Source organism: Mus caroli, chromosome 5, assembly GCF_900094665.2.
Source record: "Mus caroli chromosome 5, CAROLI_EIJ_v1.1, whole genome shotgun sequence".
Classification (NCBI taxonomy): Eukaryota; Metazoa; Chordata; class Mammalia; order Rodentia; family Muridae; genus Mus; species Mus caroli.
In genome coordinates, this window is record NC_034574.1 from 16,964,507 (window position 1) to 16,979,885 (window position 15,379).

At 41.3% G+C, this 15,379-nt stretch overlaps 1 protein-coding gene across 4 annotated transcripts in view; it reads right to left on the minus strand.

Annotated features, from left to right (window-relative positions):
- The window catches only part of Reln (reelin), a 438,806-nt gene that overhangs the window by 79,751 nt on the left and 343,676 nt on the right, over positions 1 to 15,379 (minus strand). For all 4 annotated transcript variants that reach the window (XM_021163945.2, XM_029477127.1, XM_029477129.1 and 1 more), the window contains 9 exons: positions 14,084 to 14,242; positions 13,696 to 13,884; positions 12,907 to 13,180; positions 10,642 to 10,782; positions 10,361 to 10,538; positions 6,972 to 7,056; positions 5,998 to 6,180; positions 3,538 to 3,709; positions 3,335 to 3,437 (listed from right to left, as the gene is read on the minus strand). In XM_021163945.2, the coding sequence (XP_021019604.1) occupies positions 3,335 to 3,437; positions 3,538 to 3,709; positions 5,998 to 6,180; positions 6,972 to 7,056; positions 10,361 to 10,538; positions 10,642 to 10,782; positions 12,907 to 13,180; positions 13,696 to 13,884; positions 14,084 to 14,242 (1,484 nt within the window). The remainder of the gene's footprint in view (positions 1 to 3,334; positions 3,438 to 3,537; positions 3,710 to 5,997; positions 6,181 to 6,971; positions 7,057 to 10,360; positions 10,539 to 10,641; positions 10,783 to 12,906; positions 13,181 to 13,695; positions 13,885 to 14,083; positions 14,243 to 15,379) is intronic.

The window sequence follows — 15,379 nt, forward strand, 5'->3', positions numbered from 1 at the left end:
ATGCAAAAATACTCAATAAAATTCTTGCCAACCGAATCCAAGAACACATCAAAATGATCATTCACCATGATCAAGAAGGCTTCATCCCAGGGATGTAGGGATGGTTCAATATATGGAAATCCATCAATGTAATCCATTATATAAACAAACTCAAAGGAAAAAACCACGTGCTCATTTCATTAGATGCTGAAAAAGTATTTGACAAAATTCAGCATCCCTTCATGTTAAAAGTCTTGAAAAGATCAAGAACCAAGGCTCATACCTAAACATAGTAAAAGCAATATCCACTAAGCTAGTAGCCAACATCAAACTAAATGGAGAGAAACTTGAAGCAATCTCACTAAAATCAGGGACTAGACAAGGCTGCCCACTCTCTCCCTATCTGTTCAATATAGTACTCAAAGTTCTAGATAGAGCAATTAGACAACAGAAGGTGGTCAAAGGGATATAAGTTGGAAAGGAAGAAGTCAAAATATCACTATTTGCAGATGATATGATCATATACTTAGGAAACCCCAAAAATTCCACTAGAGAACTCCTAAAGCTGATAAACAACTTCAGCAAAGTGACTGGATATAAAATTAACTCAAACTTATTAGTAGCCTTCTTTTACTCAAAGGATAAACAGGCTGAGAAAGAATTAGGGAAACAACACCCTTTACTATAGTCCCAAATAATATTATGTGCCTTGATGTGACCCTAACTAATCAAGTGAAAGATCTGTATGACAAGAACTTCAGGTCCCTGAAGAAAGAAATCAAAGAAGATCTTAGAAGATGGAAAGATCTCCCATGCTCATGAATTGGCAGGACTAATATAGTAAAAATGGCCATCCTGCTGAAAGCAATCTATAGATTCAATACAATCCCCATCGAAATTCCAAATCAATTCTTCATAGAGCTAGAAAAAGCAATTTTCAAATTTATTGGGAATAACAAAAAGCCAAGGATAGGGAACACTATTCTCATCAATAAAAGAATTTTGTGGGAAATCACTATCCCTGAACTCACACTGTACTACAGAGCAATAGTTATAAAAACTGTATTGTATTGGTATAGAGACAGGCAGGAAGATCAATGGAATAGAATTGAAGACCCAGAAATGAGCTCACACACCTATGGTCACTTGATCTTTGACAAAGGAGCTAAAACCATCCAGTTGTAAAAAAGACAGCATTTTCAACAAATGGTGCTGGTTCAACTGGAGGTTAGTTAGCATGTAGAAGATTGCAAATTGATTCATTCTTATCTCCTTGTACAAAGCTCAAATCCAAGTGGATCAAGGACCTCCACATAAAACCAGAGACACTGAAACTTATAGAGGAGAAAGTGGGGAAGAGTTTTGAACACATGGGCACAGCGGAAAAATTCCTGAACAGAACACCAATGGCTTATGCTTGAAGATCAATGATAGACAAATGGGACCTCATAAAATTGCAAAGCTTCTGTAAGGCAAAGGACATTGTCAATACAACAAAAAGGCAACCAACAGATCGGGAAAAGATCTTTACTAATCCTACATCCGATAGAAGGCTAATATCTGATATATACAAATAACTCAAGAAGTTAGACTCCAGAAAAATCAAATAACCCTATTAAAAATGGGGTACAGGGCTAAACAAAGAATTTTCGACTGAAGAATATCAAATGGCTGAGAAGCATTTAAAGACATGTTCAACATCCTTAGTCATCAGGAAAATGCAAATCAAAACAACCCTGAGATTCTACCTCACACCAGTCAGAATGGCTAAAATAAAAAATTCAGGTGACAGAAGATGCTGGTGAGGATGTGGAGAGAGAGGAACACTCCTCCATTGCTTGTGGGATTGCAAGCTTGTACAGCCACTCTGGAAATCAGTCTGGCGGCTCTTCAGAAAATTGGACATAGTACTACCTGAGACCCAGCTGTACCACTCCTGGGCGTATACCCAGAAAATGCTCCAACATGTAAGAAGGACACATGCTCCACAATGTTCATAGCAGCCCTGTTTATAATAGCCAGAAGCTGAAAAGAACCCAGATGTCCTTCAACAGAGGAATAGATACAGAAAATGTGGTACATTTATACAATGGAGTACTACTCAGCTATTAAAAATGATGAATTCATGAAATTCTTAGGCAAATGGGTAGAACTAGAAAATATCATCCTGAGTGAGGCAACCCAATAGCTAAAGAACACACATGGTATGTGCTCACTGATAAGCTCCAAATAATGGAGACACAATTCACAGATCATAGGAAGCTTAAGAGAAAAGAAGACCAAAATATGGGAAGTATGGGTGCTTTGGTCCTTCTTAGAAGGAGAACAAAATACTCACAGGAGCAAATATGGAGATAAAGAGTTGTGCTGAGACTGAAGGAAAGGCCACCCAGAGACTGTCCCACGTGGGGATTCATCCTATATTCAGTTACCAATCTAAGGCACAATTGTGCCAAGCAGGGTATGTTGAAAGGAGCCTGATATGGCTGTCTCCTGAGACACCCTGCCAGAGTCTTACAAATACAGAGACAGATGCTCGCAGCCAACCACTGGACTGAGTGTCAGGTCTCCAATAGAGGAGTTAGAGAAAGGACTGAACTGGATTGCAACCCCACAGGAAGAACAACAATATCAACTGACCAGTCCCCTAAGAACTCCCAGGGACTAGGCCATCAACAAAGGAGTACATGTGGTTCCAGCTGTATACATTGCAGAGAATGGCCTTGTCATGCATCAATGGGAGGAGAGGTCTTTGGTCTTATGAAGGCTGTATAGATGCCCCAGTGTAGGGGAACTGAGTGCGGGTAGGTGGGAGTGAGTGGGTGGGTGGAGGAACACCCTCACAGAAGCAGGGGGAGGGAGGATAGGATAGGGGGTTTCTGGGTGGAGGGAACTGGGCAAGGGGATATTTGAAATGTAAATAAAGAAAATATTCAATAAAAAAAGAAATGTCAACTACACATAGTATATGTGATTGTAAAGACAGTGTGACACTGTTATCAGAGTAGCATCATAATGATCCTATTAGTATGCCGGCACAGTTCAGACTATAGTTAGATTGACCTAGGTTCTAACACATTCTCATTTTATATAAAAACTGTGAGAATAACAAGACCACAATAGCATTCTTTCGCATTTTTCTAATTTTAAAGTAATTATTTCAACACTTATTGCACTAGGTAGGACAGAACAAGCAACTCTATTTCTGAAATGAACATTGGTCTGACAGTAATAGTGAGCTATGACACAAGCCTTCATGACCTTAAGAGGAAGTCGCAGTAAAGACTTCCTTCTTCTTGCTGAGGTTTTGGTTAATATAAAACTTAAAGAATTTCTAGGAGAACAGAGTCAATACCTCAAACTGAATGATGGTGTTCTCGTTCACACTTAGGTCTCGTGTGGTAATGGAGTGTTCTCCAACTTCATTTGAAACAAATACCATGGCCGAATCCTCCTCACTGGTTATCAAGAGAGCAACGAGGAAATGGTTTAGGCAAAATTTTCTCCTGGTTTGTATGAAGCAATGGTTGTACTTTTGGCTTTCAGTTAAATACTTACGGAGCTCCCTTTGAAGAATACGGGCAGTAAAGACCGATATTACCACCTGGATAGAAAAACCAATTGTCTTCCCTGGGCCCAAAGTCGAACGTGTCCAGTAGCAGCACGGGGTTGTTCAGATTGTTTCCATCAATAATAAAGTCATCAATGATCCAGATTTCTTCTTTCTTACCTGAGACAGTTTGGGATAAATCAAGTTTTTCCAAAGAAGATCAGATTTGTTCATTGAAAGAAAGCAAAGGACAGGAAAAACCCAATGACAAGAGTTTCAACATATGCTTTTCATTCAAAACCCACATGCCTCATGGCCACACATTCACAGTGATCAGAGTGTGAAGAAAATAAGCTTGTAAGCATATGAAATGACACAGCACAGAACAGCCACTCTGATCTCTGGAAGCTGAGACAAGCAGCTTGTAAGTATGTGCTGTCCTGCCAGTCAGTCAGTGAGTGTATGCTGTCCTGTCAGTCAGTCAGTGAATGTGTGCTGTCCTGCCAGTCAGTCAGTGAGTGTATGCTGTTCTGCCAGTCAGTCAGCGAATGTGTGCTGTCCTGCCAGTCAGTCAGTGAGTGTGTGCTGTCCCGTCAGTCNTGCTGTCCTGCCAGTCAGTCAGTGAGTGTGTGCTGTCCCGTCAGTCAGTCAGTGAATGTGTGCTGTCCCGTCAGTCAGTCAGTGAATGTGTGCTGTCCTGCTAGATAGCATAGTGCTGTGGACCAGTCTCCAGCAGTGTGGTGTTGGGGAATCTGAGACATCTGTCTGTGAGGCTGGCAGCTCGTGGCTTAGAACTGGGTACACTCCCTAGTCAAGGGGTGACTGGTGGCTTTTAAAAGTCAACCATGGTATCAGTGCTGTGAGATACAATGCTATACTTCTTTTCTTAATGCTCTCATAAACTTCCAAGTGTTTAAGGACTGTTATATTGTAGATGAGAAGGGCAGGAGCTAGACTGCTTTTGCAAAGCGTTGTTGGGTCTGAACTTGAAGGAAGCACTCAAAACCATGCTGTGATGGTTCATGTCAGCTGTCAACTTGAAAGATCTGGAATCACCTGGGTGGCTGTCTTCTGGGAATGCTTACAGGGAACTATCTCAATTAGGCTGATGTGGGAAGACCCACTCACTATGGGCGGCTGCCATTCCTCACGTGGCAACTCTGGAGTATTTAAGAGGAGATGATAACTCTGCTCGACTCTGGATGCATTGGGACCATCCATCTGTCTCAGTCCCCTGCACCTACCACAGATGTTACTTTCAGTGCAGGTCTTGCAATGCATAAAAGCAGATTTGTAAACAGGAGTCTGTGGCAATAGCCTGCTTTGTGAATGGACCACCCACCACTGTCTCTTTTCACTCTTCATGGCCCAAATTCTGGTAGCTTTCCCGCACTGTCTTGGCTTGGAAGTGTTTGATGAACACGAAAGGAAGAAAAGTAAGCGTTTCAGATGTACCATGAGTCCATCATTGTCTGGATTTTAACACTGGGTGTATTTCTTCTCCAGAGTTTTGTCTGATCCTTATATAAGATCCACACATATAAAATAGCAGGTAACAATAAATAATATTTTTATATTATATATTTTATATAATTTCATGGTATTTTATACCATCTCATACACATGAATACATTTAAGCAAAAACCCTACAGTGATCTTATCTATTTTACAACATGTTGAAATTTTATGCTTTACTTATTATAAAAGAAATATATGGGTTAAATTTTAGAGCTAAAAATATCATTTTTATACCTCTTTCTGTTACTCCTGCTTAATATAGTATAATTGTACTTATTTAGACAGTTAGATACATGTTCTGGAAAAGTCTGTCCCTTTAGATTCAACATTAGTAGAACTATAAGAAGTAATCAAAGTTAGAAATTTGAAAAATCTTCTGTAAATGTGAAGTGCTGTTTAAGTGCTATTTGCTTTTGGTGTAATATGACCAGTGAATGTGACAAGGATGTAAGACACCGTTGGGTCTAAATTCCTTTTACTTTTTCACAATAATCTGTTTTACCAATGAAACAGCATTCAGAAGAATGGTGTATCCTAAATAAATTCTATAACGCAGAGTCATTATTGGTGAGTAACGGTAATAATGGATTATTAAAAGCAAAGCAAAACAAACAAATCAAAAAACAGAGTAAAACAAAATGCCCAAGTTCTGTGGCTCCCATCTGTAATCCTGGCAACTGGGAGGACAAGGCAAGATGATCTTGGATTCAAAACTGTTCTGAGCTACGTAGTGAGTTCTGGGGTAGCCTGGGAGGATAGGGCAAGATGCCAAACCCAAATGATGGCAAACTAAACCAAGAATTTATCAGTCAACTACGACATAGGTGACAAAGACACAGAACGTAAAATGGGAGTGGCATGCACAGCTGGTATGCCTCTTCGGCAAGCCTTTCTCCATGACAGGAACATTAACACTCAGTACTGGTCAAACAGAACACAATCATTTTTACCATTATTGTACGGTTGCCAGAGTCTGAATCTTGTAGCGTTGGTTTGGGCACTGTATGGCAAGGGAACATTGATGAAAAGTATGCTGGTCGTTTGAGGGAAGTAGAATTCATCCATCAGGTGCCAGGTGACTCCTCCACTGACAGAAAACTGTAGAAGGATGGAGTGAGACCTCTCTGGGGTACCTAGGGGCATAAAGCATGCTGTGATGAGGACATAGCCGGCTCTGAGTGAATCCTGGAGGCATCATCAGAGCGTGAGCCGGTTTATATTAACATGGAGACTTCCTGCTCCAAATGCTTCAGCGACAACCGAAAGTAACTCTAGGTTGAGCTTAGTACAAATATATTTTAAAATATTCAAATGTAGGCATCCTTTCTCTTCAAGATGTGTGTAGGACACAGATGCAAACATGTGCCTGATCATTCATTTTCTCTCTCTCTCTCTTTCTCTCCTTTATACCTAGGTGATATCAAATTAAAATTAAAACGTATTCATTCTGCTGACATCCATTTTGCTTAAGTTGAAACATTTGAATCAAGGGAATATAAATAAAAATCATTTGAAAATGTCTTATATCCACAGTGACATTATTTAGGAAGAAAATTATTTAGTTAGGTATGAAAAGTCAGGGAGACTGAGTTGTGTTTTGGGAGGATTTACATCTATAAAATTAACCCCATGTATTGATAAATGAATAATCTTTAACTTAAAGTTTCTGATAGCTGGAATACAGTGGTGGAGAGGTCCGAGAACACGGTGGTGAGTTTACCTACCAGCACGGTAACCCCATCTATATTAACAGTTTACGACAGTAGTTATCTCACCACTATGGTAAGACAAACTTGTATTAAAGACTACTTGTGAACAGTGAAACTTGAGGGCCGTCATGGGGGCAACCTCTTTAGGGAAGAGAGATTGTGCACGGGACAATGGTTTTTGGAGGGAAATGATTTGTGCCCTGGGAACAGCTTACCTTTTGCTATAAATCGGAGAGAGAACTGGACATACATAGTATTGGTGCAATCTAGATCTCTGGAAATAAGCATTCTTAGTCCCTCCTGGAAACAGAGAGAAAGGAACCTGACTTCACTGGCAGAACTCCTCCATTACATTACTTACCTCGCATTAATTAGCTGAGTGATAGTTACATAGTTAGACATAATGACGGTTACATATGGCGAGCAGTAATGGTTTGTCCAGCTTAAAAGGAAAAGGGAGAGGTCTTCATTTTCTGTGTTTAAGCAACACAATGTCACTGTCCACTGCTAACTCAGACTTTTCTGTGGCTCTTATTAAAAGTGGTGCAAAAGTGATGATGTCATCCACTACTGGAGTTTTTAAAATAGACTCCTTTGATCACAGCATATTGTAGAAGGGAGGAGGGAAAAGATAAAAAAATGTGCAGTGCTTTCCTGCTGGAGGCCAAGAACTAATAGCTAACTTTTCCAGGGCTCTGAGGAGTCTTGGGAACTCATTGCTTGCGTTGCCTGCCCTGCCAGCCCCAGGAGGCTCTCCTTCAGGCTGACAGGATGCCCCAGTTGGCTAAGTTAAATAAGGCAGAAGGAAAGCAGGTCGCCCTGCCTAGACTGTAACCACTCATGCAGAGATGCCACACAATGAGGAAAATGATCACATTAGCTTTAGTAATTTTTTCTGCTAATTAACTACTTCTGGTTGCCTGGACTGGCCATCTCAGAAGGTTTTTTTGTTTGTTTGTTTGTTTCATTTTTTGTTTTTTGTTTTTTTGTGTGTGTTCATGGATAGAGAGGACTGTGGTGACAGCCACTGAGTTGCATTTCACTATGCAAAGATTCCAAGGTCCAAACAGTCTTTCAATTTCTCAGTTAAGCCTGCTGAGCCAAGTGAGTTTAGTCTGAGGCTGTAATGCTACCAACTCATTTCCTAATTATCAACAAACAAAGGCCCACCATTGTATTAGCTAGGCAAAGTAAAGAGCTCCCCCCACTTCACATTTATTACAGACACTGTCCCTAATAGCTGCAATAGCAAACATGTTTGAATGCTTACCACATGCTGGGTCTTAACAGACACTTTAGTAACTATGCCAAAGAGGAAGATATTATTCTCATGTTGCAAATGTGTGTGAGTGTGTGTGTGTGTGTGTGTGTGAGAGAGAGAGAGAGAGAGAGAGAGAGAGAGAGAGAAGAAGAAGAAGAAGAAGAAGAAGAAGAAGAAGAAGAAGAAGAAGAAGAAGAAGAAAGAGAGAGAGGAAGAGAGAGGGAGAAAAAGAGAGAGAGAGGAACAAAGTGTTTTATCTATTAACTCATCTTTAATTTGGGTAAAAAGAAGAAATAATTTCATTTTGCATTTAGAATCCAAGAGGTATTTAGGAAGTCTAATAAAAAACACTACTCATTTATTCCCATCTCTTTACACATTATAATCATAAACTTCTGGAACTGAAGGTAACTATGAAAGGCTGCGTACCAATACATTTCCTTTTTCCTTCATGACCTCATAACAATTAATGACCTTAGTTCAGTGCTTAATCGATGCCTGTCTTCCATGTGTTGCTTGGTGTGTTTCCCCTCCTCCTTCAGCATATGCAAGCATAATACCTCAAGTACCTTTGTAGCCCGGGATCCTGTGGGAACTAGGGTTGTGAGCAAAGGCGGCCCCCGCAGGCAGCTCCGAGCTCCCACTCACAGATACTCTGTGCCTGCACCAGGAGTAAGATGATGCCTCTTCCCTGCTGGCAATGGAGTCTAAGTACGGAGCTGGTCCGTCTGAAGGGCAAGCCTGGCCACTGTGCAAGGACCACTTTCCACTGCTTTCCCTAGGAGACTGGGTATGCTATGTAATCTAGGCTCCCTCTTTCTGCAGGCAGTACTGGCTTACCACTTGACACTGGCCCTTATGTGGTGGAGCCATCAACCACGGTTTCTGCCCAGACACTGGTTTCTGTCTCCTTCTTTCACCAGGTTCAGGGATCCACCTGTGCCCAGTACGAAAATTTCTTTTGTATCTAATAAGTTGTTTTAATAGCAGAGAATACTCCTGAATCTGTAACATCAGAAGGGACTATCATTTCCCCTCTTCATGAAAGAATGCCTTTGTAGGTCAAACTGCAGCCTCCTGCATGGTGCACACTGAGCTGTCTACATCTTGCAGAGCTGATGGATAATACGTGTAAAACATAATGCTCGAATGCCCTTGCATTTGCATGGTTGAAGGGAAAACAGAGCCTATGTGCCTTTTCTATTTGTAAATCTTAAGGACTAGGGTAATTTTATTGCTTGAAAATTTACCAGGTGAAGACCTTTGAAGCAAGCAAAGTTGCAAGGCTTCTGTCTTTTGGTTTTGTCAGCTGCTTGGAATGGGGTGAGTCAAGTTGACAGTCTTGGGCCCTCCATGTTCTTAGACAAGACTAATTCCTGTAAACCAGGGATTTCATGTACTGTCCCAGTGTCTCTGGTCTATTAGCACTCTTGGGGGCTTATAAATCTCTCAGGTCAGAAAGTATTTCTATACTCATGCAAAACTTGAGGAAAATTTGGATTCAAGTAAGTATGCTAACTGGCAACTATTAGCTATAATTGAAAAAGTTCCAGGGTGTCTAATTTTCTTAGTGCTCAGTCTGACTCATTAAGGTTATACAGAAACCCATGCAGACTTTCGTCAAGGACTTCATTTACACACCTAGATTAGTCAATTTCTCCTTGCTGAGAGGGACGGGATGTGGCATGCATTCACACATGGAGAGGTGTCAGCTAAGCACAGAGCATCATTCGGCTGTTTAACACTTCTCTAACTAGACATCTAGAGTAGACTCTAAGGGTGTAGTAACAATGTCTGAGAGTGCAAGTTGACATGACTTAACCGCCTTGTTTTCTGTAAGTCACCTTTAAGTAAAGATTCTACTCCATTCCTGGCAGGAAGAAGTTTACAAAAAAGAAATAACAACAACCACAACCACAGCAATGAAAAAGAACAAAAGAAAAGATTTCATAAAATTGTCTACAAATACTATAAGATAAAAATTCAGTGATATGAAGTTCTCCCTTCTAGTAACCAAATTCTAAAGATTATGTACATATGTACTCCTATGTATTAACTCCAGCAGAAAGTAAGAAAAGTCTGATCTCCAAAGAGGGAAAATGTTATGTGCAAATGACTATTAAAAATGAACATACTAGACACAGCAAGACCTTATTTCAGAGATAAGATGGAAGTGGGAAGGTGAGGGAGGATGAAAGAAAGAAAAAAAATGAACGTGCTTCATAAGACAGGGTGTGCAGAAGGCAGCGGCTGTGCATGAAATAACAGGGAAGAGCCCCAGAAATGCATCTGTGTTCAGCAGTGGGGCTCAGGACGAGAGGAGCACGAGGACTCCCCGCTTACCCCTTTAAAGATCAGACATGTTCCGGATTTGATGGTTTCGCCATTCAGATTGCCCCTCTCTGCCCCGTACACTTCAGGCCAAAGGTCCGGATGTAAGTTCCCATTGAAATCATCTTTTAGAATGGAGGGAAGAGGAACAACAGGAACACAGAAGGGTCCACCGAAGCCCCGGTCACACCTACCAACAAGCAGGAGGAGAAACAGCATCATTTATTATGACGTCAACAAGCCACTTTCACTGTGGTACTGCAAACAAGGAAAGCGGCCATTTATGAACTTACACACAGCGCCCCGAATCACAGATCCCTCGTCCTGAGCACATCCAAGGACAGCCTGAGGCCAGGATGACATTGTCAATAGCCCAGGAATCTGCTCCTACAGTATAGTTGGTCTGAATCCATCTGAACCGAGTCCTGGGAGAACTAACCAAAAACAAACAAACAGACAAACAAACAAACACCAAAACCCACAATGTTGGTTTGCTAGGCAGTTTTGAAAGCATGGGTATCTGTTTTATTTCTCTATGAAGCATCCCCTTCCACAGCCCAGTTTCCTCTCCTTTGAGATGCTTTTATTTGCATACTAAGTAGTAAATGTTCTCTCCTCTTGTATCATCGAGAGAACAGAATGAATGCTATCCAAACATTCTGCCACTTCTCCCATAGGAAAGTCAACTTGTGTGACACCAAAATGTTATCTGGAAATAAATCATGATTTCTGTTTTTGAAGTTCATGAAGAATTTTAGCACTTGCTTTCAGCCTTCTACTAATGTTAAGCACTAGGAAAAGGACCAAAGGCTTAACAAAGGAAAAATTGGAGCCTTACACAGAAACCCTAAATGGGGTCCTATTGTACTTGCATTTTCTATGTTGATTCTGAACACAGTGTCTCCAAAGCTAAGAAGTGGATACAGCTCCCTATTTTCTATAGTGTGTAGAGTATGCTATTTGGAATACAGTAAGCACAACGACTAATCTCCATTGTCAACTTCCCGGGATCCAGAATCCCCCTGGGACACATCTCTGGGAATATCTATGAGAGTGTGTCCAGAGAGATTTAAATGGAGAGGTATATTGCCTGGTTTTGTGTGTCAACTTGACACAGCTGGAGTTATCACAGAGAAAGGAGCTTCAGTTGAGGAAATGCCTCCATGAGATCTAGCTATAAGGCATTTTCTCAATTAGTGATCAAGGGAGGAGGTCCCCTTGTGGGTGGTGCCATTTCTGGGCTGATAGTCTTGGGTTCTAGAAGAGAGCAGGCTGAGCAAGCCAGGGGAAGCAAGCCAGTAAAGAACATCCCTCCATGGCCTCTGCATCAGCTCCTGCTACCTGCCCTGCTTGAGTACCAGTCCTGACTTCCTTTGGTGATAAACAGCAATGTGGAACTGTAAGCCGAATAAACCCTTTCCTCCCCAACTTGCTTCTTGGTCATGATGTTTGTGCAGGAATAGAAACCCTGACTAAGACAAGAGGGAAGCCCCACCCTGGACATTGGGCAGTGCCATGGGTGAGTCAGGGCCCTGACTAAGGAGAAAGCAGAGCAGAGCCATTGACTTCTATAGGGTCTCACCTGTGGATGCAGTGTGGCCAGCTGCTATAAGGTCCCTGCCAGGATGGACTTTACCTTGGAACTGTGACACAAAATAAATCCTTCCTTGAATACCTTTCGTCAGGTGTTTTGTAAGAGCAGCGAGAGAGCCAACAATACACGAGGTCATAAGAGAACTTTCTCTAGAAGCAGAAGCAGCCTTGCCACACAACAGCAGCTGCTACCGAGTAACAGGCTGCACAGAAAAGACTGAGTTATTTGGACTCTAGAACATGGTCTATCAAAGGCTGACTCTCGGTAGCGCTGTTTCCCAGGACAGGATCTTCCTCAATCTGAGGCACTGACAGGCATGGTGGTTTTGAGATGGAAATGCAATGGCATCATTACTCTGCCCAACACTATGATGGTCACTCACGCATGCACTGTCAAGTCCAAGGCGCCCATGATGGTGGATGCAGGTGCTTAGATGTGTGCCATCCTAAGTAATAGTGTTCGGTCTAGCATCAGTTTATTCATTAGGTATCAGAATACTAAGAATAAATAGGTATTCAATAAATGTATCAAAAATGAATAAATGAGGTATAAACGGGCATTGTTTTAGGCATTGGGGTCCATGGAAAACTATTTCAGACAAATACTAACAAAAAATTAATGTTTCTCCCTACTTTTTGGTTGCATGTCTTATCTGAACTATACCCGGAAAAGATATTTCTATATGTATTTAACACAGAAAAAGACTTATTGCAGGGTAATGGACTTGGTGCATAGCAGAGCTGATCATCCAACTAGGGAATGATCGAGTGAGGAAGTTACCACAGAACAGCTTTTAGAACCCTCTAGTTACATTTAAACAGCAACCTGAGGCCCTGTGTACCATGCTCCTTCCCAGGCCACTCCTTGCATAATCACCCCAGTGAGCACTATTCCCCAATGAAATCACCATTATTTTCAAATTAGGTGACAGAAACCTAACGTGAAGTCAAGTGCCAAGTCTTACTTGGTGGCGAGTGGAAGGTAGACTGTGACCCGCCTCCAGTTCTGGAATCTTTCTGATGTGTAAGTTGAACTCTCTGTGTAGTGCACACAACCAATGGTTGGAGGGACACACTCTTCGGTGACAAGCTGCCAGTCCTTGCCGTTGTTCAGAGAGTACTGGAGCTGTATGCCGTGGGCACCACTGAAAGGCTTGCTGCAGCCCATGTTCATTTCAAACTGTAAGAAGCTTGACGCTGACACATGGAAGTCCCAGGTCTCAGCATAGCGAGGTTTTCCTACCAAGGATGCAGACAAAAACAACAAGTACAAAGGATTAATAGCAGTATTCTCTTCTATGATGCTTATGATTGCGAGCACATTGCCTACAAAAAACCCAATAATGGTTTGTGTTTAGGGCCTCAAATTTGCATTGATTTTCTTCTCATATCTACTGTTTTTATATTGTCACCATGGAATCAGAAACATAGTAGACTATGAAAGTGAAGACCTTTGCTACCTTAAGAAGGACTCACAGAGTCATAAACTTTCAATTTTGCAACTGCAAAATACAGGAATGTCCTCTGACACATTTCTCTGTCTTTAAGTCATCTTCCTCTTCCTCATGTTCCAAGAAACAAAGTTCTAGCAGGCCCAGGTGACCAGGTCATTTGGAGGACAATGCACACTGTACCCTCCCTCAGCAAAGGAAGTTAAACACATAATTTTATAGTAGAAAATTTCTTTTGAGTTTTAGTTAATTTAGTCCTGTAGTTAATCAAATATCTTTCTGTTATATGGCAGCAATATATACCTATGTTTTCAGTGAATATAAGGGCAGTGTCCATAGAGAGGCAGTCGATATCAACTTGGCCTCCCTGGATTCGATACCAGTTGGCTTGCAAGTCTATGGAGCCATCAAATTTATCTTGAAATCCAGTTTGAGAGCTGTCATTCACTCCTATAAGGACATCATCCAAAGCCCACTGGGCTGAATGCTTCCCTGCAATCAAATGAACAGCAGCAGTTGGAGCAGGCTCATTACACAGCAATAGGAATATCTCTGTGACCATGATTTTAAATCAAATTGTCTGGAAATTGACAGTAAATTAACACACTTATATATTACACATTGGATATGGATGCTATGTGATTTTTTTTTTATAAAGCCATCAGGAAAGTTGGAAAGAGCAGTGACTCACCATGCTGCGGCTGCCACCACCGGAAAGCTGTGGCAGGTGTCTTTGCTTCCCGGGGCAGGTCAATGGAAATGATCTGTGGCTCCAGGAATGACATGAAATCCAACTCTCTCAGCAAATGCCAAAGTATCCCATTATCATTGGAATACTGAACAACAAGCCCTGAGTTACAAGACATAAATTCAATGACTAAGACAGCGTTCTTAGAGGCAAGGAACAGTCTGTTTTAAACAGCAAAACTGCAGCAACTTCAGACTGTGTCTCAGAGAGGGAACACTCATCCATCTAACTTACAAGGCATGAATTAGTAGACTCAAAGGCCCATCAATTTCCTGACCGTTTCTAATGCACTCACTCCCAGTAAATGGAGACAAGAACTACATAAGCTCCTTCAGAGACCACTCAGCTCTGTAGGAGTGATGAGTGAGCTGGTTAGGGAGCTGCTCCTGCGCATGCACTTGAAATGTGGACTCCAGCCTGAGCATCACAACGTCTCAGGCCATCACTATATCCTCCTAAGAAATATCTTAATTTCTCTGGCATGGGAGGAGCTGCGTGTGCTGCTTGCTGCTGAGGCAGTAGGCAGTGAGTTGTGCTTAGCCGGGAAGTCTGTTGGGCAGAGCACCCTTTAACAAGTCCTTCATTCTCTGACAGACCTTGGTTAGTGAAACCTGAACAAGACCAGATTAGTCAAGAGCAAAAAAGTAAGATCCAGGCCTCTCCAATGTCGCTTCTCTTTCCTATTCTCTGTGCCACCCCTCCTTGTGCCTGAGCCATCTGTTCCCTCAACTCCACCCCTGTGACAAGGTGACAAGATCTGTGGAGCTGCACATTTGTGTGCAAGGGATGTCACACCCTTGCTGCTACTTCTAGAAATGTTGTCACTTAAAAGGGGACAAATGGGAAGGCTAATGATCAACAAAGGAGAAAACTGCTATGGGTAAAGTTATGGGATTATACATAAATATACATATGGATATGTGTGTGTCTGTTTATGGATGTCCTATATATATATAGATATTCTATATAGAGATGGATATATCCATCTATATATGTATATATACATGAGTATATATATGAATATATATCTGTGTGAGGAAGCAGAGTGTTTCTATCTAATGGCATATTCTATACTTATTTGTAAATTGGTATTGAGTATTCCCTAGTTTTTAAGCATTTATAGAAATTATTCCCAATAAAGTTTTATCTGTTATATCTTTTATTACATTTTAACTCTTGAAAAATTATGAATCGTATATGGTATATTTGACTTAAAAACTATATAGACTAACCAGAGTG